Consider the following 24,380-nt stretch of genomic DNA (forward strand, 5'->3'; position numbering starts at 1 on the left):
TTAAGACAAATAATTGAAAATTAAGGAGAAAAATAACCGTACAAAACTACTTCTGGACAGTGGTTTCGTCAAACAATTTAATATAATGAAATTGAGAATTTTGTTTCATATATATATATATATATTTATAATAATTTGCCTATTTTACAGTTTCTTCTGTCACTAAAAATAGCCAATTTTTCTTCAGACCCACTACCACTAGGTTTTGTTCGATGCTTTTGCGGCAAACATGATGTGACGTATGGTCTTTCTCCTTCCGCGTTGCTTTTAATGGGTTGACAACTCATCTCTTTCGATAAGATGCTTGCAGTTGCCGACACGGAGGAGGGCGAGGACGAGGACGAGGGTTTAGTTACGGAAGGTCTTCAGATTCCGCTGCTTCCGCAGACGGAGAGCACATCTACTCCGATACGACAAAGGAAATCTGTAAGATAATGAATCAACAGCCTTTTCCGCATCCTCTTTGGTGTTTCCTTAGATTTGACTTCCATATCAGGGAATTTTCTTCAAGTAAACGGTAGTCCTTCTAGATCTCGCTTTGTTGGGCGCATTGCCTTGAGAAGTAACAAATGAGTGGAAAGCATGGACTTACAATGAGTCCTTGTTTAGGCCCTCTTTTTGCTTGTGTCAATAACACGCAATTTCTCTCTGTCCTACTTCCGCTGGTTCTGGTCTTCTTTTGGCTTCATTGTTTCTTGAGTGTTGATTAGATAAACCTAGCCTTCAGCGAGGGGATTTTCTAATCTTAAGCAGCAGGCATTCAATTTCAAACTAATTATCTTCGTTCATCCATGCCGCTCACCCTAATCTGTCATAATTTGGCATCATAAACGCATACCTTGATTGACAATGAAATCTTCCACAGCCATAGCTCTTAGGAGGGAAATGAATACGTAATTTCCATGAAATTAAAGTCAAGGTGTGTCACATGTAAAGAGCCATAGCTTTTCTGAGTACGGTTGTGTGTCAAATATAAGAATCCTGTGTGGTTTCTGTAAATAAATCATAAAATTAATTGACTGTCCATTGATTTTGATTCATTCGGTTACTGCAGATGTATGTTGCATTGAGCTGAAGAAACAAGGCATAAGTATAGTAATCTGCACTTTATTTAGCCATAACAGGAAATTCATGCTTGTTTCTTCACAACTTGGTGTGCATAATAGTAATTTTCTTTCATTATAGCTGCTTCTTGGACCATAGCTCTCAGGGAAGCAATAAAAGCTATTGGTTCAAGAAGCATCATATGTTCTTCCTGGGAAAAACTACACATCATGTGCCACATATATATCGTTTGAATTTATGTCATTCTTCGTACATTACCCTATTGAGTATGTAAAATAGATAGCTAGGGAATTATGTGATACATAGTTCACTGTAATCATGCATCTCTACTGATCCTCCACACCTGATATTCATGGTCAAAACCATATATACTGGAGGAACTAATATTACACATTGGTTCATTGAAACAATTATGCAGTGGGAATTATTAATACTCCACTTTTAAATAATAAAACCTTCCATTGTGTTGCACTCTTTTTCTTCCTCATAGATGGATCATAGTATTGATTGACCTTTAGCTTTGACGCATAATGTCAGTAGTCCTGGTCAAGAGATAAAAGAATAACCATTGATAGGAAATGTTTTTGTCATTGTAAATAGATGCAGAAACTTCAGTGCGCATATTTCTTGCAGATATATCAATCTTAGATACTCTCTGGTCCTCATATTGACTCAATAAAGTTGATCAAGAGTTAAATTTCATACTCGTATCATTAAACAGTAATAAGAGTGACATAAATTTTCATTATTAATTATATGGATCATTATATTGATATCTGCGCCACCAGTTCTATTAAGCTTATGTTGTTGTACTAGTCATTAAATTCTCTACGGTGTTTCTTGTTCAAGTGCTTATCAGATTTTTCATGATGTTTTCGTATCTGTGTCTCTAATTGCAATTTTTAGAATCCAAAAATAGATGCGTTTACCTACATCTGTACTTACATTTAGCAACTGTTAAAAACAGATAAATACAAATTCAAGAATCTTTACAGTGTAATTCTTTATCTATGTATCTTTCAGGTGAAAATGCCAGATATACAGCTAGAATCTCACACATTGAGATCCCATGGAACCCAAGTTGCAAGATTTCATATGCATGATTGGATCATACTCATCCTCCTTGCTGTAATAGATGGTTGTTTGAATATTATAGAACCCTTTCACAGGTTTGTTGGACAAGGCATGATGACAGATCTGATGTATCCGTTGAAAGGCAATACTGTTCCATTTTGGGCTGTTCCGGTACATTTAGTTGTCTTTTCTCAAGTGTTCTCAATTATTTATTACTATTTAGTTTCTCATTGATTTGTTTGTAATAATATCTTTTTGGCAGGTGATTGCAATTCTATTGCCTTTTGCAATTATTATCGCAATTTATATTAAAAAGCAGAATGTGTATGATTTACACAATGCGATCCTGGGTATGCTTAATTTCTCTTTTTTGATAGTGGCAATCAGTAGTTTTGTTTGATAATAAGTAACTGGCATTCTTCGAGTTGATTGGTACATTTATATTCAGGTTTGCTCTTTTCGGTGCTTATAACTGGAGTTTTAACTGATGCAATTAAGGATGCTGTTGGTCGGCCAAGGCCTGATTTTTTTTGGCGTTGTTTTCCTGATGGAAGTCCTGTGAGTCTGGAATTTAAATTTTCACATAAATCATCATTTTGTCAAACAGGATTGTGTACTTGTCTATTCATATACAGCTCTATGATAACATAACAACTGGTGTCATATGCCATGGGGACAAAAGTGTTATCAAAGAAGGGCACAAGAGTTTTCCAAGTGGGCACTCATCATGTAAGCATCAATAACCTCCCTATTGAGCCTTTGATGGTTTAACTACAAATTTTATCACTTTCTGCTGTATTGACAACTATCATTCATTGTTCTAAGTGCTTCATTAGTTTTAAGTTCAACATGGTCCAACTTACTCCCTCAAAATGTCATTTCTTGTGAGCTATCAATATCACTTGTAAATAAAAAATTAGTCACATTCTCTCATGGTTGGTGCATTTGATCTTCTAGAATTTAGGCTTAGTAACTGAAATTGTATGTAATTGTCATTGTAATAACCAGCCAAATAAGAAAATTAACCCACTTGATAGGTCCAACTATTACCAAAATGCTTAAGATCAAGTTAATAACAATTCAGCCATTATAACCATAAAAATTCCTTTCGTTAGCTCATAATGTGCCATGTGAGATTAAATTGGGATGCCATATCTTCTCCACAAAGGTTTGACATCCCTATCAAGTCCAAAGTCTGACTCCAGGCCAAAATCATCCGAAGATTCCCAAGATTGTTTGTTATGCTCAAACTTTTAATTCATTTACAACTTTAGTTACACCACACATGAAGCTCTTTGCGATCGGAAACCTATCATTTTTTAGGCTTTGGTTTGCTTTGATAGTAATTATAAGAATCTGATTGAAATTAGGAAACAATTTCATTAACTTGAATGGTCCAATCATTCTAAGAAAAGTTTGAGCATAAGTGTATGGTACTTTATCAAGCCACATAAACCCAATCTCCCCCAACTTAAGGTTGTCAGCGTCATCAAAATTCAAAGTTTTATTCATAGCTATGAACCATTTCCAATGGCAGCCCTACTAGTGCATTCAAATATTTCCAGCTGTTACACTTCACCATGCTTTGAACAAGTATTTCCTAAAATGATTTGCAACAATCTCCCCAAATTAGCAAATGTACCCTCTAACTTGATAGGTCAAACCTCTAGCCCAAAAATACTTGAGCTCAATTTCATAGTAACAATTATCTCAAAACTCCTGTACGAAAGAAAGAAATTCTATATATGAGACTAAATTGAGTTGTTAGAATCATACATGAAGAGTTATCTGACAACAATTCTTGGGCAGAATGATAAGGATATTTGCTTTTATTAGTTATCTATACAAGAGTGACAGCTTTCTAACTGTGTGATTGTAGTACCTCAGGAGTATTTACGTGGAAGTGCAAAATGCCTGTTCTCAGTACTCAAGAAATTGAGAACTTTTAATCTAGTTATGTTTATGCAATATAGATATCTTCTCAGCTCTTGTCATATCCGATGTTTTACAAGAACATAAATCTTTTTAGTTCTCATGAAAAGTCTTTTTCCAATTTACAAAGAAATGATATGGTCTTATATCGGATCTACAGGTGACTGATACTAGAGTTCATTCAGATGATCAATGTCAAGATCTGCAGCATAATAGGATTGAGAAAATGAAACTTGATCAATCTTGTATTTCTATTATGGTTATAAAAACATATAATTAATAGTATCTTTCTATCCAATGTGCAAAGGAGTTCATCCACAGTCTGCAAAACTCATAAATCCACGGACTCTACAATTCAATCAATCAGAAGAAAACTAGGGACTCAACGTACATCCCCTGTTAAGTAATGCCATGTTGTATTTAACACTCAACTCATTCTAGCATTATTTTTAGTGTGTTCTGATACATTACTTAATACAACACTAATTGGCTATTTACTTGCATGGTCGTTTTTTCCATTAGGTCAAATGATTGACTTTTCAACTGACCAGATCATTCTGTTTCATAGTTTCTCAACCAGAATGTTCTAATTGAGTCTTTTCCTCAGTATGGACTAAAGCAAATGCATGTGAAATTTTTGTGGACTTGATTTGACACAAGTGCTGAAACTTAGCCAACATTAGATAATTTGTGATATTTTATAGGAATATGGTGGTTCTGTGTCGCAACATTCTTTATGTTTTTTGCAGGGTCTTTTGCAGGTCTAGGCTTTCTATCTTGGTACCTTGCAGGGAAAATTAAGGCTTTTGATCATAGGGGTCATGTTGCAAAACTGTGCATTGTACTTCTCCCACTGCTGTGTGCATCTCTTATTGCAATTTCTCGAGTTGATGACTATTGGCACCATTGGCAAGATGTCTTTGCAGGAGGTTTTCTTGGTATGTTTTAAAATCAAGTTAATTTTCATATTACAGTGTCTATGTGTTTGTCAATGGCTGTCTTATGTGTGCCTATGACCAATTGTTTGTCATTTATAGGTTTGATAATTGCTTCATTTTGTTATCTGCAATTCTTCCCCCTTCCTTATGATGTCGATGGTACGTTCCCTTACCTGTTCAGGTATATGCCTTGAGTGCTTTTCCCCTTAAAAATCTAATAATGATCATGTCAAAGATGAAGTTGGTAAGATCTCATTCTGATGTATCTTTCTTCTTAAACCATATCAACGGCTCACCTTGTTCTTCCAGGTTGGTTTCCTCATGCATATTTGCATGCCATGGCTGATATTAGAAGCAGTACACAGACAACTACAAACCCTCTGCGATCGCGGCCTTTGGAGATGGAGACGGTCTATGTTTCATCTGGAGTTCAGCATGTAGTCCAGATGAGTGATGTCAGTTTAACTCTCGATACAATGGAAGCTGGTAGATGGCATTGACTCTCAAGTTTGGATGCTGTTGAGATTTAGCGTAGATTTTTATGTGTAGAAAAATTTCAAATATTGGGATCCCTTGATCCTTAGCAACATGCCCTCTCCTATATACGCCTGTTACATTTGTTTTTAGCCTTTTTCCCCTTCTTTTCTTTCCTTCCATTCACGTCTTTTTGATGTTGATGTATTTTGGATTCTAAGGTTTTCTACTCCTTGACAATGGATTTGCAGATGAAACATTGCAAATCTAGTTTTTGATGTTTCATTTATTTTCTAACATTATTATAGGAGGGTTCTCTACTCTTTGGCAATGGACTTGCAGATGCAACAGTGAAATCTCTCTCTGTATTTTGGCACTTGCAGTTTGCTTGAGTTGGCCAAATGCAATTGTGTTACTACTGTTTTACATCAGAAATTTGCCTTGACTCAGATTCTCAAGTTTCACCAAGCTTTTCAAGTATATTACTTGCATGCATTCCTTACACACTTATTTTAGTTTGCCTCGAATCAGTAATGCTCGATGTTTATGTAGCATAAGTAGTGTAATATTTTTCATCTATTCGGCTGGTGATAAATTGAATTAACGAAGTCTTCTGTTCGATGTTCAGGCAGCCTCCCCAAGGACATTGTGCTTTTGATTATATAATTGTGTAGCCTGAAAAGATCATGCAGCAGTAATGCTCAAGCGGACATTGTAAGTTGCATGTCATTATAAATTTATAAAACCGTTTGAGTTGTTTTTGCAAGCTGAATCTGACCTCAGAAAGTTCAATTATCCAGTGTCATTTCCACATGAATGCCAATGAAAGATCACATATCATGGAAAAACTTGTAGGTCTTGATCAAAGCCATGTAAAGTGGAGTATAACACAATCTCGACAGGGACTTTCTGATCCATGCTTTCCCATTTGAAGCTTTGAAGTCAGTCTGCAGTAGATCTGAAAACAGAAAGTGTGACTAAGGAGAAGTATCGCCTCAACTCTAATGCTGAGAAAGGAGCGACTCTATTGCTCCAAAAAAGATTTCGAAGTTCTGCAATGGCAAGGACCCATCAGTGTGTAGTACCTACAGACTGTCTGAGAAGAAACAAAGAAGTGAGAAGAAAGAAATAGCTTGGTTAATAATCTATAGTGCTGCTTGTCTTGCCTTGAGACTCTGCTTCTAGCAGCAAGTTGGATGGCAATTTTGTTGCCCAAGGAAGCAATTTGCTGAAAGAAGGTGCAAGACGGAGTATAAATTAACGCGTAAGAATCTTGCTCACTTTGTTGCTATATTTTCCATCAAAAAGAAACTAGTTTGTTATTTCGCGAGACGAAGGGACAAAAGAATTCCTCAGCTAATGTTAGCACAATCGAGTTATGACTATGACTGTCCATGTATACTCTTTCCAAGAAGACGGTTCGTGGCATCCTTCTTCCCGTTCCATTGCCACAAAGAAGCCACCAATAATCTGGGAAACGGTGATTTCGTTTACCTCAAACGATTTAGTATCGTTGATCTCACAGTACAGACAAAACTCATAGGGGCCAAAGAAGCGACCAACAATCCTGCAAAAGTCATACGTTGACTCCGGACGTTTCACATGATCAGTCCTATAGTCATCCTGTAAAGATCATACGATCCGAACTGCTAACACCTGAATACGTGTCGCCATCAACTTCTGAATCTTTTTGCAAAATTATATCTTTACTGATATGAAATCAATATTAATAGTTTTATAGTTCCATTAAAAACTCATTATGTTATAGATTGCCATTGAGAATATTATTTGAGGCGCATTAACTAATTTGATGACACTTTGGCGATAGGGACACGAACATTCGAGAGAGAAAAAAAAAAAAACTAGCTAATCAAGTGCAATCCTACAAATATACAGGTATATCGGCTTTCAGCATGTAGCGAGCGTCCACGGAAGATTTTCGAAGGAAAACCATCGCGCAAGCGTAATTTTGTCAATCACTTCTCTAATTTCTTTTATTATCTCTTTTTCCCTTGAGATGGTGGAACGTATCACGCAATTTTGTTAAAGTGGCTCCATATTCATGGAACTGGAATTGGAACAGATGGCGTCGGCAATCGAGAATTCGCGTGGTTTAATCGGCACCAACCACGTGAAGAGGAAGTGAAATGCGATTGAAAATGCAGGAAGTGGTTATACATTCATTCTAGCTAAGATTCATTCTTCCACTTAAGTACATCAACTATTCAACACTGCATTGCTTCAGAACAATACTCTTATCATTTCAAGTCCTACGCAATGCAAGAAGTAGCCTTTGTATCATCCTAACCAGTATCTCAACTAGGAAGAAGAGTATAAATATCACATTAAGCTTCCTACTGTATCAAATAAAAACAGAAGAGGAAACATGATGAATATTATTAGGACAGTAACCAGTGATCAATAAATGATAAATCTATTAACCAACAAAGAGACATAGCAAAATAATCAAGATGGTGATGGGGGAAATAGAAAAGGATACAGATCGATTATGCTCAATATCTCAACACGACAAGAATTTCAACAAGTACCTGAAAAGCATAGACAAGCGCGAATGATATCTGCATTTTCCTCGGCCTTCATTCCTGCTCAAGTGCTAGCATGTGTTGATACCATCCTTACAATCCCTTGTCAAGTTGTTGAACGTCTCTACTCGATTTTTTGCTCTATACAGCACCTCTGTGTCCACTGCCACCCTCATGTACCCATCAAACTCAACAGGCCGCCCATTGTTGAGGGACACTGTCTCGTTATACCACTCGCTTGTGTTCCCCCACAGATCCTTGTAATCGTCAAGCAAATGCACCTTGTAGTGCGATCGCAGCTTATCAAAATAGTTGTAGAATGGTTCGTTTGTGGCAATGTACAGGTTTCTCCATTCACGAATCATCTTTGTTAGCTTCTGCGCAAGAGCCTCGGGGGAGGTATCTGTGTCCAGATTGGGCCAAAGCTGTTTGTTCCTGGCCTTCTCTCCCCTGATCACATGGACAGCATCATAGTCCCAATCCATCCTTCCTGCTATCTGCGACACAATGTTCATCAGTCGCTTGGATTTCCAAATGGAATGCCATGGCCGCTGGATGAACTTAGCGGCGCTCCCCTCGCAGACACGGTACCAGTAATTCTCGGGCTCGGCCCCCTCGAATTGCCTCCAGATGATAGCGCTCTTGTCCTTCTTGAGCTGCATTGGAGTGATCTTGTAGGTGGGCACCTTTCGGACCGTGATCTTTCCGCCGCCCTTTTGGCCGGAGGCCTTCTCCCACCGTTGCCAGTCTCTCAAGAATTCACTCTCCTCCACCACCGAAGCTGACTCCTTGAGGTGCTCGAAATCGAAGTAGTATCTAAAATCCTTGCTCTCATCGTTCCGTCCACTGGGACTGTACGTGGCGGCCAGGCAAATGTTGAGATCCAGCACGAACGTTCGATTCAAGAACTGGGCCTCGCCGAGGCCGCAGAGGAAGCTCCACAAGAACTGATTCATCCCCTTGCAGTAGTCGCCGCCGCGCGTGTAGTAGAGATACTTGCCCTTTCGGAAATTCGACTCGGATCCGAGAGTTGGGATGGTGTCATTGATCTCGGCGTCCGGGATCTGGGTGGGTGGGGCAGGGTTAGAGGAGCGGCGAGGAGAAGGAAGGGACTTAGGGGCGGCATTGGAACCGGAGTGGAACTTCCCGGCAGAGACGACCACGTAGCTGCAGTTGTCGGCGATGGCGAGGTGGAACCGGCGGTAGTCCCTGTACCGACGCCACGATTTCTCGCGTCGGTTGCGGAAACGCCAGGAGGCGTCGCACTCCCCAGTGACAGATCCCGGGACGGATTTCTCGTAGTTGAGGAAGATGATGGAGCGGCGGAAGACCCGGGCGTTGAACCGTCGGATAGCAGCCAGTGCGCGCGGGTCAGAGCAGTTGATCGGGGCGTCGAAGTTGCAGTCGGCGGAGGGTGTCGGAAGCGTAGGGAGGAGGGCGGAGGTGGCGTTATCGGCGGCATCAGGGGTGGAAGCGTTGTAGGCGGCATCAGGGGTGGAAGCGTTGTCGGCGGCGGAAGCGTTGTAGGCGGCATCAGGGGTGGAAGCGTTGTCGGCGGCAGAGGAGGAAGCGTTGTCAGCGGGGTCAGAAGATGTGGCGGCGATGTCGGAGGTATCAATATCGTTATCGGAAGCATCGGGCGAGTCGGTGGCGTTCTTGGGGGAGGGGGAGGGGGCGAGGTCTTCGCCGGTCTGGAGGACGGAGTCGTCAGTGCGGAAGGTGGCGTTGGGGAGGGTGGCGGCTAGGGACTTGGAGATTATTGCTTTGGGGGAGTCGAACCATGGGTCAGGAGGCTGGTAGGTGATGGCGACAACGGTGAAGACGAGGACGAAGAGGACGAAGGCGGAGAAGCAGACATTGCCGAGCACCTTGATCGCCTTCTGGCTCAGCGGCAGCTCCCGCTCCGCCACCGCCCTGCCCACGAGTGCAATTCCTTCGCCTAGATCCTTCATGATTATCTCGAGATCCAGAAGGAGGAGGGGGGATTTGAAGGCGGTGGCGGCTGCCGGTGGGTGGAGAGGAGATCTCAAAAGAGTGAGGCTGATGGCGAAGCGCCAGCGACCGGCTGCGGGGGACGATTCCCCTATATCTGTTCCGTGTCCGAAACCAGACAGGCTACAGGGGCTTAGACATCAAGCCTGCCAGCTGACGGATGGAATTCCGTGGGACCCTATAAACGTACACGAAGCAGAAGCTGTTCATTGCTTGTGTATAGGTCGTGATGTCCCCGAAATTACACCAACAAGGTTTTTCGATCTGCAATTGCTCATGGATCATGAGAAGAAATTTACTAAAAACACACGATGGGTTTATGTTTTTTTTTTTTTAATAAATAACAGAAAACACAAACCTTTGTTATTATTATTATTGTTATTTATATAGAAATCTTGCTTAGAAAATGTTTTCAAAAAAATCGAACATTAGGCTCCAATTTTAATTTGAATTTTTCAAAACATTTTTTTTATTTGGATTAAATTTTGTTTTTCAAATTGGCTCGTCGGTTACGGTTACGCTTGCAATCTCATTCATCCATTCTTTACTCGCTTTCGATCTCAACCACACATCAAATCCGAACAAGGAATCCAACCATATCCGTCTGATTGAAATCAAACGCCGTTGGTCGCCTCAGGGAATATTAAAGGCCTCTATATAAACAGTGACAAACCCTACTTGTCCTTGTTGCGCCGGCTGCTGCTTTTGCTCGTTGCTTCGACGCCGCTCGTCGCCGCCCGCAGTCGCCACCATGGGTCGTATGCACAGTCGAGGGTAATATAATTCTCTAAGCAATGCCTCCTTGTCTCCTTCAATTTCTAACTCGTTTCTTCTCCCTCGATTTGTTAATCTCTGCTTTTCTGGGCTATAGAAAAGGTATCTCTTCGTCGGCGCTGCCGTACAAGAGGACTCCGCCGAGTTGGCTAAAGATCTCTGCTCCAGATGTGAGCCATTTTCTCCTTGCGCTTTATTCTTTTGGGATTTTTTTTTTCTGAATCATTCTCGTGCGTTTGATGATGGCTGTCAGGTTGAAGATAGCATCTGCAAGTTTGCTAAGAAGGGTTTGACGCCGTCGCAGATCGGTGTCATTCTTCGTGATTCTCACGGAATCGCACAGGTTAAGAGCGTTACTGGGAACAAAATCCTCAGGGTTCTCAAAGCCCACGGTATCATCGAGATAAAAAAATTCCCATTTTAGACTCTTGTGTCATCTTAGGTTGTTTCTATTCTTTTTTATGGATATTTCTTATATGAAAGTTTGTCCTTTACTTTGATGTTGATAAAGGGCTTGCACCGGCGATTCCAGAAGATCTGTACCACCTGATTAAGAAGGCTATGGCAATCAGGAAGCACTTGGAAAAGAACAGGAAGGACAAGGACTCTAAATTCAGGCTGATTTTGGTGGAGAGCAGAATTCACCGCTTGGCCCGATACTACAAGAGGACAAAGAAGCTTCCACCAACATTTAAATAGTGAGTTTTCAGCCAGTCGTTTTATTTTCTTGGCTAATTCTTGAAATCTAATTAGTTTTGATCCTAACGCCACTTCAATAGCCAAATGTTTGTATGAAGGTGTCACAATTCTTGTATCATAACTAATAGTACAAATAGCACTTTCAATGTGATCCATTGATGTATACACTAATTAACAAAGTTTTGGCAGTACGTCTGTCCTTTCTTATCATCACAAATAATGTAATTATCCGTCAAGAAAAACTTCATCTTACTTATATGACATGACATTCCAACTATTATCAATTAGGATCAATTCAGGTTTAATGTTGATATTAATTAATACAAGTGGGATATAATCGTAGAGGATCAATAGGTTTTATGGTTAGAGTTGAAAATGCAAGTGGTAGAGGGATGCCAAACAATGTCATAGTTCATGTAATTAGAAGTGATATAAGAAATGTAAATATTTAATGTTAATGATGTAGCCTTCCCTAGAATTCAACAGAGAATCTATTTTGCCAACTCTAGATAGTTGTAACTAACACAATTCATATAGTTGGCGATGTTGATGGATAGATCATGCCCTCTTCTTACAGGAAGTTAGAGAGATATGTAATGAATTGCAATAATATGAGAGATTTATTATAAATGAATTGATCTTACGTAGTCTGAACTTTTAGATTTGATTTTCCAGTTTACATTGTCTGAACTCTTATGCTGGAGATAGCAGTTCAATGACAATACATAATAAAGATCTGTTCTACTTGTCTTTTAATATTTGATAATGCTGGAGCGGTCAAGGATTGTCTTACTAAACAGCAAACAATTCTTCGAAATCACATCTTTTTTATAGATAAGAGTTGGCTAATCTTTTGGTTCCTGTTATTTAAATTGGATTTATATTTCTAGTATATTTGGTGTTCAAAAAACACTCTTTTTATACTTGTGAAGGCATTTATTCAATTTATTTGGAATATAATATTGACATGTACAAATTGGCAATTATTTATATATATTTTTTCCTTGTCTGGTGGTCATATAGATTAATCTTCGTATCCATGCACCAAAAATTCTAATTTGGCTGTTTGCGCTTGAGGTTTTGAACATGCTTATTTGAGGTTTCAATCTAATTAATGTTTCATTGCTTTCATGCAGCGACGCAACAACTGCCAGCACTCTAGTGGCGTAGATAATGTGATTTGGAAATCATGGTCCAATACTTATTCTTGATTCAACGCACAGACTTATTTATTAAACGAGAAGAGTTATTGTGATGGCCAGTTGTTTTTCCCATCGAATTTTGCAAACTTTTTCAGATAATCCTACCTTTCGCTCTTTAGTATTTTGTTAAATCAAACTTGATGGCTGTGCCTTAGCTAAATTGTTTCTTGATTCTGTCCGATCAATCAGTTTTGGTGTCTAATGCATCTACGCTGCTTTGCGCATTTCCATATAATGCTGGAGTTTTAATAGGCACATCAATTGTAATTGTTCATGATTTTGCGTCACCTTTTAATAGATAAATCACAAGGCTCATAATTTATTAACAAATATATGAACTTGTTGGTTTTTGTTATCGTAGTGACGTGCTAGAAAGTAAAGTTTCAATAACTTTCTGGGCCTATAGGTATGTTTGTAGCAATGTTATGTAACCAGTCGCAAACGAGTTAACATTTGTCGTTTATTCACAATCTTGGAAGAACTATTCTAAAGAACTAAAAATATAATTTTAATTAACATTATAGCTTATGTATAATTTTGACTAGATAAAATATTTTAAATGCAAATAAATTTCGTGTAAAAATATTTGTTTCTCAATTGATCCATTGCCTTTTTTGCTCCGATGTCTTCCACAACACACGCTTGCCCGTTGGCTTGGTGATCCGAGTGGCCACGCCGCTCCGTCTGCGTTGTCCCTTCTCTTCACCTTCCCTATTACGCCTCTCTCTACCTCTGCGAGTTTTCCACTACGCGATGAGAGGCCTCCCCACTTCCTCTTCCATCCTCTTCTCACGGCTTCTCTCGCTGAGTCGACGAATCCCGGCGCATGGATGCACAGCCCATAGCAATCCTTGGATCGGTGTTCGTTGCTTCTCCGGTGGCGTCTCGGGGTCTTCGTCAGACCCGCGCCGAGGTGAGTCCACCTCCGCACTGTCATGATCTCTAGATGTCATATCCTTGGCGATTATCCGTCAGACTTCTTGGCTGTTTGTTATTTCGCGTGACAAATCCTTCCAGGATTTTGATCGTTGCTAGATCAGACTCATCGCAAACCTCATATTTCTTGGTTTGTTAGGGCCTAACGCATTTGGCGTTTGAAATGATAGCACAAAACTTTCTGTTTTTTTCCTAGTCCTTTACTAGAGAATGAGATTCTGGTTTGCTATATCAGTAGTCTGACGGACAGAGTGGGTTACTTCTCCTGAAATTTGCCCTTGGCATCCCCTAGGTTAGAAGCAGCACGATGTTTGACTACGCCATGATTTACAAATGTTTGGAACTCCGAGCAGGAGGATACCTGAAAGACGAGGTATCGGGAATGTGCTTGGCAGGGCCATGTTCCTATTCTCAAGTCAAAAAATTCCAACAATAAATAAATAATAAAAAATATTGTGATGCAAGAATAGGTTGCATACATTTGACATGGAAGGTTAGCACTATTTATTAGATGATCCGACATGAGTGACCGATCAACTTAATCTTCCTTCACACATGTTGCAATATGAGAATGGTCGACCATTAACTTGAATTTTTCATAATCATGAGTAATGAAATGTGCTGATTGCTTTCCTAAATTTGCTTTCAGTCTCCTTTTACCACGTGGCTGTCCTTGTTTGGCCGGATTTGTTAATAGACGGGCATAATCCACTTAAGATTTAATCAATTATTAGGTTAAATCATTAGGATCTAATCAATTAACAAAAGATTCATATGTCTACTAACTCAAGTATCCACTCTTAATCATTAATATACTTCTAACTTGAATATTTGACCAATTTAAAAACTTAATTTAATTAGCAAATTGTAAACCCATTTTAGTCACCATAAGAAATTTCAAATTTGTCATATTAAATAATTTTGAAAAAGCTTTACAATATTATAGAATATCAATGACCAACTCAAATGCTTCTCAAAAGAATTTTTCCCATTTAATTAGTTCGGAAAATAAAAGTGATATTGAAGGAATTATTCAATTTTACCAATGAATAATCAGGGGTTCATCTGATTGAAAACTTCATATAAATCAGCTTAAAAAGACATTCAATTGTCATGCAGGAATAAAGATTTATCAAAATTAGTATTCAAAGAATTCCAAGAGAATGTGAATTTCTTGTACTGAAATATAGTTATATTTTATTCATAAACAAGAAAATTTTAGATAATTAAACATTGTACATCTCAATTCTCCAATCCATTAATTAAATAATCTAATTATTTTAAAAAGAGAGATAATTTAAGTAACGTTAGAAATCTAACCAAATCAGCACCCTAAAATCTGGTCATAGCAACTAATGTGCATGTAGCAGGTTGGACATCAGTGGCTGTTTCTGTTTACTCTTCTGTATTCCTTGAATATCTCTTCTGTGTTACACATACATATGACTTCCTTTGAGGCATGTACTTACGTCTCTGGAAGTTCTATGGCAAGCATACGCTTCTTTGTAATTATTCATGCCAGCTTTCTAGTTTAAGCTTCTTGACTATCTTTATTCTTCCCCTTTTATTTGTCTTTCTTGTTACTTTATCTTGAAGGTCCGCTGGTTCAGTATAGAAGCATGGTTAGTGAAGGAAAACTTAAACATGATATTTATCAGGAAAAGGTTGCTCTTGAACTTGAGGAGTTACTGGGAAAGCTGCAAAACTATGAAAAGGAAATGGAGGATTACCATGTATAATTTCAAATTATCCATGTTTAATATTCATGATATGCTTGTTAAGCATATTGTATTAGTATTCCTCTGATAAAATGCCATCTTGTACTTTCATTGTCATCAGGTTAAATTGGCACACTGGGAGAAGAGTAGAGAGAATGAAAGGCGGAAACTCCTATTGGAAGAAGCTGAGCATAAACAACAAGGCGGTGTATGGATAGATACTAGGAATCGTAGGAAGAGTTTTATTGGCAAGTGGATTTCAAGGTAGGCATCACTTGTGATTTTCCCTTCTGTTTTTACAATGCGTGAAATACAGAAATTGCAAGCAGTAACTAACATAGTTTCGGTCACCCATATTTATACTGATATGCAGATCTGACAATGACTAGTTGAGCAAGCATTGTTTCACAATAATAATCTGATCCTTGTTATTGCTTTGCTATTATTATATGTTTGCTTTTTTACAGAGGTAATCAGGAATGTTGTGGTTTTCTACCTTGTGATAGTCGTGCCTTATGATTAAGATGGCAAATTTAGCAGCCAGTAATGTTTTTTTTTTGAGTTGTGAATTCTTGAATTTGTTTACAAAATGGTCTGAGAAGGAAAGTGAAGTGCTCAAAGAAGTTGAAGCAACAGTATGGCTTTCTTCTACTTCATCCTTTTGTGGTGATGAATATTTAAATATGAAGGTGACAGTTCATAATAATGAATAAATGGTCTAGTTTAGTTGAGTACTAGATGAAGGTAGCTGAAGTGTCATTCCTTGCTACATTGGAAGGCTTTCTAGTGAAATAAATGGTAGTATGACAACTTTCCTCTAATTATGATGTACTTTTTCAATCTCTCTTCTCTCTCTCATGCTGGCCTGGTTCTAAAATTACGTTTTTCCTTGGTGTGTGCTATTTATGATTTTGCCTCAGGAGAAGGCACCAGAATGTAGAACCAGGTGTTGGAAAGATGGTCTCGTATCTTAACCGCGAGAAGAAGCTAGATTCACTAGTTGGTATCAAGCCAGTTCCTCCTCCATCTCCAAAAGGGATATACTTGTATGGAAATGTTGGAAGTGGTGCGTTATTGTGTGTTTTTCCTTGTAGCTTGTAAACAATAGATATTGTAGTTTAGTCAATTCACTTTTTCTATGATCCTAAAATGTCCATTGATAATAAAAATCAAGTTCCCCTACTGGAGGGATCGTTTGTGAAATTTTCTTCATTGGGAATATTTTGCATTTCAAAATCAGTTATAACATGCTTTAATCGTTATTGGTTTGAGGCAATCTTTGCAGTTTGGAGGCTAGCAATACTTATGTATAAAAGGACTAAGAGGATATCTTTGTCGATGCAGGAAAAACCATGTTAATGGATATGTTTTACTCTGCAACTGAAGGCATTGTTAAACATCGTAGGCGGTTTCACTTTCATGAGGTGATCCTTTTTTTTCTCTTCTTTAATTGTCATATGACATTCATCACTTGCCATATTTGGTTAGTGTCTGTGTGTTGATAAACAGATGCACATGTCATGTAGATGCAGGATCACAAAAACTGAGATAATTATTTCATTCACATTCAGATCTGATTCTAATTGGATGAATGGTCCTTGCACCTTCAATTATTTGATTCTGGGTACATCAAGATAGGAAGAAGGCTAATTTCATGTTTGTTGTTTACTTTTACTTATTCTTTGATTCCCTCAATGGTGCTTGCTTTGTATAAAGCTAAATTTCTCCATGCTATTCATATCATCATAAGTTATAGTGCACTTGTGACACTGTAGTTTAGTTCTACCTAAGGAATTATGGTCTGATAAAGAGGGTTTATAAGCTTATATATGTGAGTGTTTTCTTGTTTAGCACACATTGATATTTTAAGTTTACATTTTCTATATTGAGTCCTACATGTAACTATCCCTTTACAATGAATGCAATACCATGTTATTTTCCCAAACTTGACATGGTATAAGAGCACCCCTTTTAATGTTAGGATTTTTCCTGCAACAATACTCCCTATGAATAGGTCGCGATTGCAATACAACAACAACAACCTCCCTCTTTCACTTTGATTTCTTTCTTCCTCCTAGTGATTCCTATTTCAGAATTCATTTGTGATCTCTGACACTGTGGCTTTCATTCTTCATCCTTCAGCCCAGCACGAGACCACATCTTCCACTCTACAGCCTTCATCTCGCATGATACAAGTACGACATCATACTGGATGCTATTGTTATAGCACGGTATTGACTGTAGTTAGACAAGCAATTCGATCTGGCACTTTTTGATGATGTACAGCTTAGCTAAATTATTGAGTTTTCATTGTACTCACATGGTAACTGAATGTATAGCTGAACCCAAAAACACCCAAATCCAATTGCTTCTCCTTTTTCAAAAGAGTTTCCATGTATCCTTTGTTTTTGTTGTGGTAATCTCATCTATCTGTTAAAAATTTATCGTTCACGTTTTCTTTGGCAGGCAATGCTTGAAATACATGAGCATATGCATGAAGTATGGAAGAATCAAACAGTGGATCAGTTTCAACACTCAACTGTTTTTAGTTGGATAGATGGTCTCCCATTTAGTGAAAAAGTCAAAGAATGGTTGGTTGGAGAAGAAAGATATAAACAAGAAGTACATACAAAGCATATACTTTCTGCTGTAGCAGATAAATTTTTAATTGACAGAAAAACAGATGAGATTGGAGCAAGCATACTTTGTTTTGATGAGATACAGGTTTTTCTTATCTAGGATGTTGTACTTTGATTTAACATTCTGATAACACCACCAATTCAAATGGACCTAACTTCTTCTTATTGATATTGAATTGAATGAATTGGACCTAAAAAGTGTTGTGAACATGGATTGAATTTGCTTGTTTTTTAAGAATTTTAGCAATTGACACTTTTTTTTTTTTTTTTTTAAGATAGTAAGGCATTACTGAAAGATTGAGTTTGTTTCATGTTGTACAGACAGTTGATGTCTTTGCTATTGTTGCTTTATCTGGTATTCTCAGCAAATTACTGAGCACTGGTACAGTTCTTGTGGCGACCAGTAACCGGGCACCAGAGGAACTGAATCAGGTAATCATCTATCTGCCATCATAGTGGGTCGTGACATTTTATTACTCTATCATGCCCATATCCATATAAGTTAGCACACATAGTGTATTATTGTCATTTTTTATGTAAGGACCTCAGAAGCTCAACTATTTTGATAGGTTGTTTCTCAGCATATTTTATTTTGACCAATGAGGCATAGCTATTTGTGTGAGGTTTGAAGTGATACAGTGCTCTCACTAAATACCTCCCACTGAAAACAGCAAAAAGTATGCATTGTTTTTAGTACCATGTGCTTTAATTGTCTATTTGGATCTTTGTTGTACAATTTTTTTAAAAAATTATTAATGCAGTTCAAATCCTACTATCCACTTGATGTCTGTCCCACATTGTTTTACTTGACCTGTTGTATGACATAATGGTTAGGATCAGTGTTAGCTTACGTGAGATATGAAACAAATTGCAATTATCTTTGGGTCATCACTCTTATCATTATCACAAATGCCGAAGGTGGATATTTTGCTCTAGTGCATTATAACCTAGTTATCATGCTTAAGAAACCAAGTGGGAAGCACACATTCAATATTTTTGTGAGGCATTTCTCAGTAGTGTTTGTCTTTTCAGAAATAAATTAATGTGTTTGACATATCTCATATGCATGCTTTTATTAATGTTAGACCCACACTTTGTTTGCTCCCAACAGTGTCTTGTCAATATGTTTTCTAGCTATTTGGATAATACAACTAAGCTTTACATTTTAGTTAGTATGTTGTCTTTTGAAGTACTACCTTCAATTTTTAATAACTATTTTATTTGAAATTTTAGGATGGTATGCAGAAAGATATATTTCTTTCTTTTTTATTGAAATTGGAGGAAAATTGCCAGAAAATCTTGGTTGGAAGTGACATAGACTATCGTCGCTTAATACCGAATAAAAGAATGGATCAAGTAAGCTTAAATTATTGTATTGCTAAATCTGATGGTTCTACTGCGTTGTTGCTATCTTTATAAATATGATTGAATATGAAATTGTTGTCAGTTTTCTCCCTCTGTTAATAACTTGCAGAGTGTTATGGAAAGGACAGATTTATTCATAGATGTGATTTTTTAGTACTTCATACAAGAAATATAAGTGCCATTATGCTAGCAATATCTGTCCTACATGCTGCTGGATGAAATTTGTAGAATTTGACAGGTCAACCACACACATGGAAGAAAGTCATGCAATGTAACAGATGACTGCAATACTGAAGGCATTGCTGGGCTAACTGAACTAACAAAAAGTAGATTTCCCATTGCAGGCTTGGTATTAACGAGTTACCATTTCTTGCATGCAAAATAGTTAAATATAGGTCTTCCTAATTTTCAATAACTGAACAAACTTCTGCAAAATTTTTGTATGGTTTTCGTGAATCTGAATGCATAGGAGAAAATCTGATACCATGACTTGGAGATATCCACTTATTTACCACCTAAATAGTAGTCAGATGGACTCCACCTTTTGTAGATGATAACCACTTGAATTTAATTCAAAATTAAATTAAAATAGCATGAGATCTTTTAGAAATTGGATATCATTCAACTTTTGCCAACCTTGATTTGTCTTAGCACAAATGCCAGACTGCTTTGATTCTTTCTGATATATTTTCACATAACATTACAGCTATAGTCTATGTTACTTGGACTGTGTATGAGTATTTAACATGGGTGCGAATCTAAGTGTCCAACACTCTTGTTTTTGAAAATTTTTACAAGTGATAAATAGGGCATCTAGTGGCCCTTCTGGTGTTGGAATTGCTGAAATGTTAGTATTTGACACGGGTATGGAGAGGGAAAAATGGAATCCCAAGAACGAGAGGCTATACCAAATCAATCAGGAGTGGAGATAATCCCGTAAATGTACATAAAATCTTTTCTTTATCCAAATTTGCTATTGTGAATCACCTTTATGTTTTGTTAGATTTCAAACATATTGAGCTTGATTCTTGCCTGCCCTTTTCTTGGTATGGAATATGGATTTTTCTAAATTTATAGTGTGGGCGTTTATGTTTTATTAGATTTCAAATGTGTCAATCTTGATTCTTGTCTGCCCTATTCTTGGTATGGAATATGTTTTTTTTTCTAAATTTATTTCGTCATGTACACTCTATGGCAGGGTAAAAGCTGTCTGGTGCAACTTAACTTCAATTTTTGCCTTGTGAAAATGCCCTGAAATACTGGTTCATCAGCATTATGTTCTTGTTCTTCTAACACATGTATCCTAAGTTATTGGCATACTTATATTATATTACAAAAGAGTCAAAGGACGTCATGTGATTGTTAAAGTTGAGCATACATATTGAGGTTATCTTCGTAGTTGTTAAAAGATGAAAGTCAAATAGCCTGACATTTACCTGCAGGTATACTTTTTCTGGCCTTCCAACTCTGATTCTTGCAGAGAGTATGAAGAAACTTGGCACAAGATCACTGGGATGGCTGGAGGGAGGATAACTTCCACTATAATTCCTGTGATGTTTGGGAGGTAAGCATTCTGCACTATTTCTACTGGAAAAAATAGCATCTTACCAAACCAGATCCCTTATGTTCCCTGTTTACCAATTCACACCACTCTATTTGATTTTTACCAAATCATGCCCTTGTCAAATTTTATTTTGGTTTTACCCATTATTGTCATATTCCCCCTCAACAATTGAAAATCGGTTTGACCTTGCAAATTGATTCACCTTGCAATAGGATTTTTGCACAACATCAATTTTTGTGTGTGTGTGTGTGTGTTTTCATTCTAAAATGGTCATTTTGTGGCTTCTCACTCTCAGAATAGTGCATATACATGAGTTCGACTGCAAGTTTTATTTCAAATCAGTTTCCATTGTAAAATTGACACAAAATTGATCTGGAAGCTGATTTTATCTTGCAGTGTGATTATTGCACAAAATTCAATTTTTTGATTCCTTCCAAGTTCCAACTCAAATGGTCATCTTTGTGGTCTCTCACATCCTAATTGTGCATAAACATAAAGATTTGGCCGTGCAAGCTAATTTCAGAATCAACTTGCTCGCTGAACTGGTTTTGGATTTTGGAGGGAATTTGAAAACAATGGGTAAAAGCAGAATAAAATTTGGCAAGGGCTTGATTTGTTAAATATAAAATAGAGGGGCATGATTTGCTAAGATGCTAATGAAAATTCAGTTGATGTGAGAATGATTTATCGAACAGATTTCTTGAAGTTCCTGAAAGCTGTAATGGAATTGCAAGATTCGACTTCGAATACATATGTGGCCGCCCAGTAATGCTTTTCTTCAATTTATGATCATATAGTTCCTTAGTGATGCAAATCTTTTTGATTTCAATCACTTCATTGCTATTCCCTATTTAGGTAGCTCTATCACAGATATAAATGTATTAGTAGGCTTGGTAAATCTGCTTTAAATTATAACTATCTGCTGCACTCAAACAAATGCATCTACGAAGAAAGTTTAGTCTTTTAGCGTAAGCTATGTACTTCTATTTCATATCAGGTCGGGGCAGCAGATTATATTGCAGTAGCAAGACATTATCATACAGTTTTCATTTCAAATATACCAGTCATGAGTATGAGGATTCGTGACAAGGTATTCTTTTACGCTGATGCTCTTCCTTTTATTGTTTTATTGTTTCCGTTGGTGGTAATTTTTACTAGCTTAGGTTGCTTTGGTTAGTTTTAAAATTTGCCCCTAAAAATTCGGTAGATAACTTGTTTTCTTTCAAAAGAGTGGTATGGTCTATGTAATTTTAATCTATAGAAACACTATGAGTTCTTTGAAGATCACTTCTTTTTTATCTGTTGATAATGCTAATAATTTACTATTGGGAACATTCAGGCCCGGAGATTTATTACGTTGATTGATGAGTTATACAACCATCATTGCTTGACCTTTTGCTTAGCAGATAGTTCAATTGATGATCTGTTTCAAGGAACAGCTGAAGGAACTCTTTTTGATCTTGAGAGGTATTTATTCATTACTAGATTACTTCTGCATATAAGGAATTACTAGAAAGTGTTTCAAGCAATGTTTGTGCAGTTTCCAGTTTGAAACCGAGATTGAAGGTGGAAAGCTCCGGCGAGATGTTTTAGCTGCAGGTAGTGTTGGCTCAGGAGCTTCTCCTACAGGGATTGTGTCTTTGTTGTCTGGCCAAGAAGAGATGTTTGCTTTTCGCAGAGCAGTAAGTACCTGCATCATTAGTTTCTTCGTACTGTTAGAATACCACGGGAAGTGATTTTTGAGCTATATTTGGGCAAAAATTGAGCAATTTATGTGATGAAAGATGACAATTCATGGAAGCGATTAAATTTCTTGATTACTATTTTCTACCAAGACTCAAACCTCTGATTGTTTTTTTTTCCTGCAGGTATCGCGCTTGATTGAAATGCAAACGCCTTTATATAGGGAAAGGGTCAAAGCCTCTCATCTCCTGTTCCAACAACACCACAACAATCGACAAACAAGCTCTGCTCCTGTTTCTCACAATCCATCGTTGTGTTGAGAACTATTTAGTTTCCATAGGAACAGGAATGGTGTGTTTATTCATATTCTTATTCTGATTCTTATATATTGAACCAATGCATATACGTTGCTAATAACAATCAGAATAAAAACATATAAAGCAAACACGAAAAATCAAAACGATGTGGTAACTCAGAGGCCTCGAGCGAGCATCTGGTTGTAATTCTCGATGGATTGCAGGCGCTGCAGGTGGAGCTGCTCCCTGAATCGCCTGATGAAAGCGTCCGCCTCCTCGTTGATGTCCTCCTCTACGTATTCCGCCCTCCTCGCCGCCGCCGCCTGCCTGGATTGGATCCGCTCGCCGCCGCCGCCTCCACGCGCAAAACCAGCGACAGCGTCATCCCTCTTACTATTATTAGCAACTCTTCTGCTGTCGCGGCTGCCTTCGCTGTTGTATTCTGCATTTACTACATGCGGCATGTTGTTGTTCGTGGAGTTGGTCGCCGCCATGAATCGATCTCGGTTGGAGAAGCGCGCGCAGATATGAAACACGAAGCTTTGATCAATCAGGCGCTGGGGACGCAGACGATCGAATCACTCCCAGCTCGGCCTCTGCTCGATGCTTGAGCTGGAAGCCTAATGGCTGATGACGGTGAATTGGGAACGACTTGGAAGGAGTCTGTTGTGGTCCTAGCAGACGTGGGGATCGTGTGTTATTTATAAGCGATCGACGCTGCCGAAATGGCTGACCGCGCCAGGTGGCGATGAGCTAGCTGTCAATGCGTGTTGACTGGGCTTGAGGTGATCCAACGAGCTAAAAGAGTTCGGATAGAAGCTTCATTGTCGCTCCGTCTGTGGTAGAGTAGGAGTTCGGTCAACCCAAGGAAAGAGGGTTCGGCGGACAAAGATCACTGTAGTCCCAAACGTAATGACAAGTTGATAAGCTCGTGGTGATTGCCTGGCCATGGCCAGGCCAGGCCGCTGGTGAGCTGACTACCTAGCTGTGAGTTTGTTGCCTGCTGGTGAGGTCAGCTCGGTGGCTGCCTAACCAGGAGCTCACTGTTAACTTAAGTTTGTCAGCCAGGGTTCTTCTTCAAACTGTGTCTGTCTACATGCCGTATTTGTTTTCCTTTCTTGATTTCAAATTATTTTTATATAAAACTGTGTGAATTAACAGGGAAAGCAATCAGCGGCGGGCAGGAACGAGGGAAGAAGATTGAGTCAACGATTCGGTGCGTGTTTTGCATGTAAATGATAGCTCCTTGCCATACCGCCATGTCTTGTCATCTTTAGGCGGAAGACATCTCACTGGTTGGCGGAACGACGCTGCCTACTTCTTTCCTTCGATGGTTATTTTATGGATTAATTGACGTGGCGGAGATGGCAGGATCAACACGGCAGATGCAGGAATTGATCGACGCAGGGTCAAGGTAGGTTCGACCCAATGCTGAATTCATGATCAAGCCAGCAGACCTAAAGATGGAGTCGCCTCAAGTAATCTT

The 24,380-nt window shown here is 38.4% G+C and overlaps 4 protein-coding genes across 7 annotated transcripts; 3 read left to right on the plus strand and 1 right to left on the minus strand.

Annotated features, from left to right (window-relative positions):
- The first annotated feature begins 257 nt into the window (after positions 1 to 257).
- Positions 258 to 5,765, plus strand: LOC141848464 (lipid phosphate phosphatase 2-like). Of its 2 annotated transcripts, none has more exons than XM_074736601.1 (8): positions 258 to 426; positions 2,089 to 2,310; positions 2,402 to 2,489; positions 2,588 to 2,697; positions 2,775 to 2,868; positions 4,833 to 5,009; positions 5,109 to 5,168; positions 5,319 to 5,765. In XM_074736601.1, the coding sequence occupies exons 1-8, from the start codon at positions 301 to 303 to the stop codon at positions 5,507 to 5,509; spliced, it is 1,068 nt and encodes a 355-aa protein (XP_074592702.1). In that variant the 5' UTR covers positions 258 to 300; the 3' UTR covers positions 5,510 to 5,765. The 2 variants fall into 2 exon arrangements, with proteins under 2 accessions (XP_074592702.1, XP_074592627.1); XM_074736526.1 differs by having other exon boundaries at positions 262 to 426; positions 4,821 to 5,009.
- A 2,093-nt stretch (positions 5,766 to 7,858) lies between these two features.
- Positions 7,859 to 10,066, minus strand: LOC141839753 (uncharacterized). The gene has a single exon (XM_074727577.1). The coding sequence runs from the start codon at positions 9,976 to 9,978 to the stop codon at positions 8,098 to 8,100; it is 1,881 nt and encodes a 626-aa protein (XP_074583678.1). The 5' UTR covers positions 9,979 to 10,066; the 3' UTR covers positions 7,859 to 8,097.
- Positions 10,067 to 10,715: 649 nt separating this feature from the next.
- On the plus strand, positions 10,716 to 12,811 carry LOC141840245 (small ribosomal subunit protein uS15-like). Its single transcript, XM_074728178.1, has 5 exons — positions 10,716 to 10,792; positions 10,890 to 10,962; positions 11,046 to 11,184; positions 11,304 to 11,490; positions 12,628 to 12,811. The coding sequence occupies exons 1-5, from the start codon at positions 10,770 to 10,772 to the stop codon at positions 12,659 to 12,661; spliced, it is 456 nt and encodes a 151-aa protein (XP_074584279.1). The 5' UTR covers positions 10,716 to 10,769; the 3' UTR covers positions 12,662 to 12,811.
- Positions 12,812 to 13,399: 588 nt separating this feature from the next.
- LOC141833979 (uncharacterized) lies at positions 13,400 to 22,990 on the plus strand. 3 transcript variants are annotated; one of them, XR_012602251.1, is made up of 14 exons: positions 13,400 to 13,606; positions 15,226 to 15,362; positions 15,469 to 15,611; positions 16,268 to 16,413; positions 16,692 to 16,771; positions 17,814 to 18,071; positions 18,308 to 18,418; positions 19,220 to 19,342; positions 20,794 to 20,915; positions 21,611 to 21,680; positions 21,913 to 22,005; positions 22,322 to 22,382; positions 22,456 to 22,597; positions 22,784 to 22,924. XR_012602251.1 is itself a non-coding variant. In XM_074721455.1 (14 exons), the coding sequence occupies exons 1-14, from the start codon at positions 13,447 to 13,449 to the stop codon at positions 22,916 to 22,918; spliced, it is 1,848 nt and encodes a 615-aa protein (XP_074577556.1). In that variant the 5' UTR covers positions 13,403 to 13,446; the 3' UTR covers positions 22,919 to 22,990. The 3 variants fall into 3 exon arrangements, 2 of the variants coding, with proteins under 2 accessions (XP_074577556.1, XP_074577562.1); XM_074721455.1 differs by having other exon boundaries at positions 13,403 to 13,606; positions 22,255 to 22,382; positions 22,784 to 22,990; XM_074721461.1 differs by having other exon boundaries at positions 13,441 to 13,606; positions 15,288 to 15,362; positions 22,255 to 22,382; positions 22,784 to 22,990.
- Positions 22,991 to 24,380: the final 1,390 nt, after the last annotated feature.

Source organism: Curcuma longa, chromosome 1 (assembly GCF_044706935.1).
Source record: "Curcuma longa cultivar G26 ecotype Majalengka, Jawa Barat chromosome 1, ITB_CL_G26_1.1, whole genome shotgun sequence".
NCBI lineage: Eukaryota > Viridiplantae > Streptophyta > Magnoliopsida > Zingiberales > Zingiberaceae > Curcuma > Curcuma longa.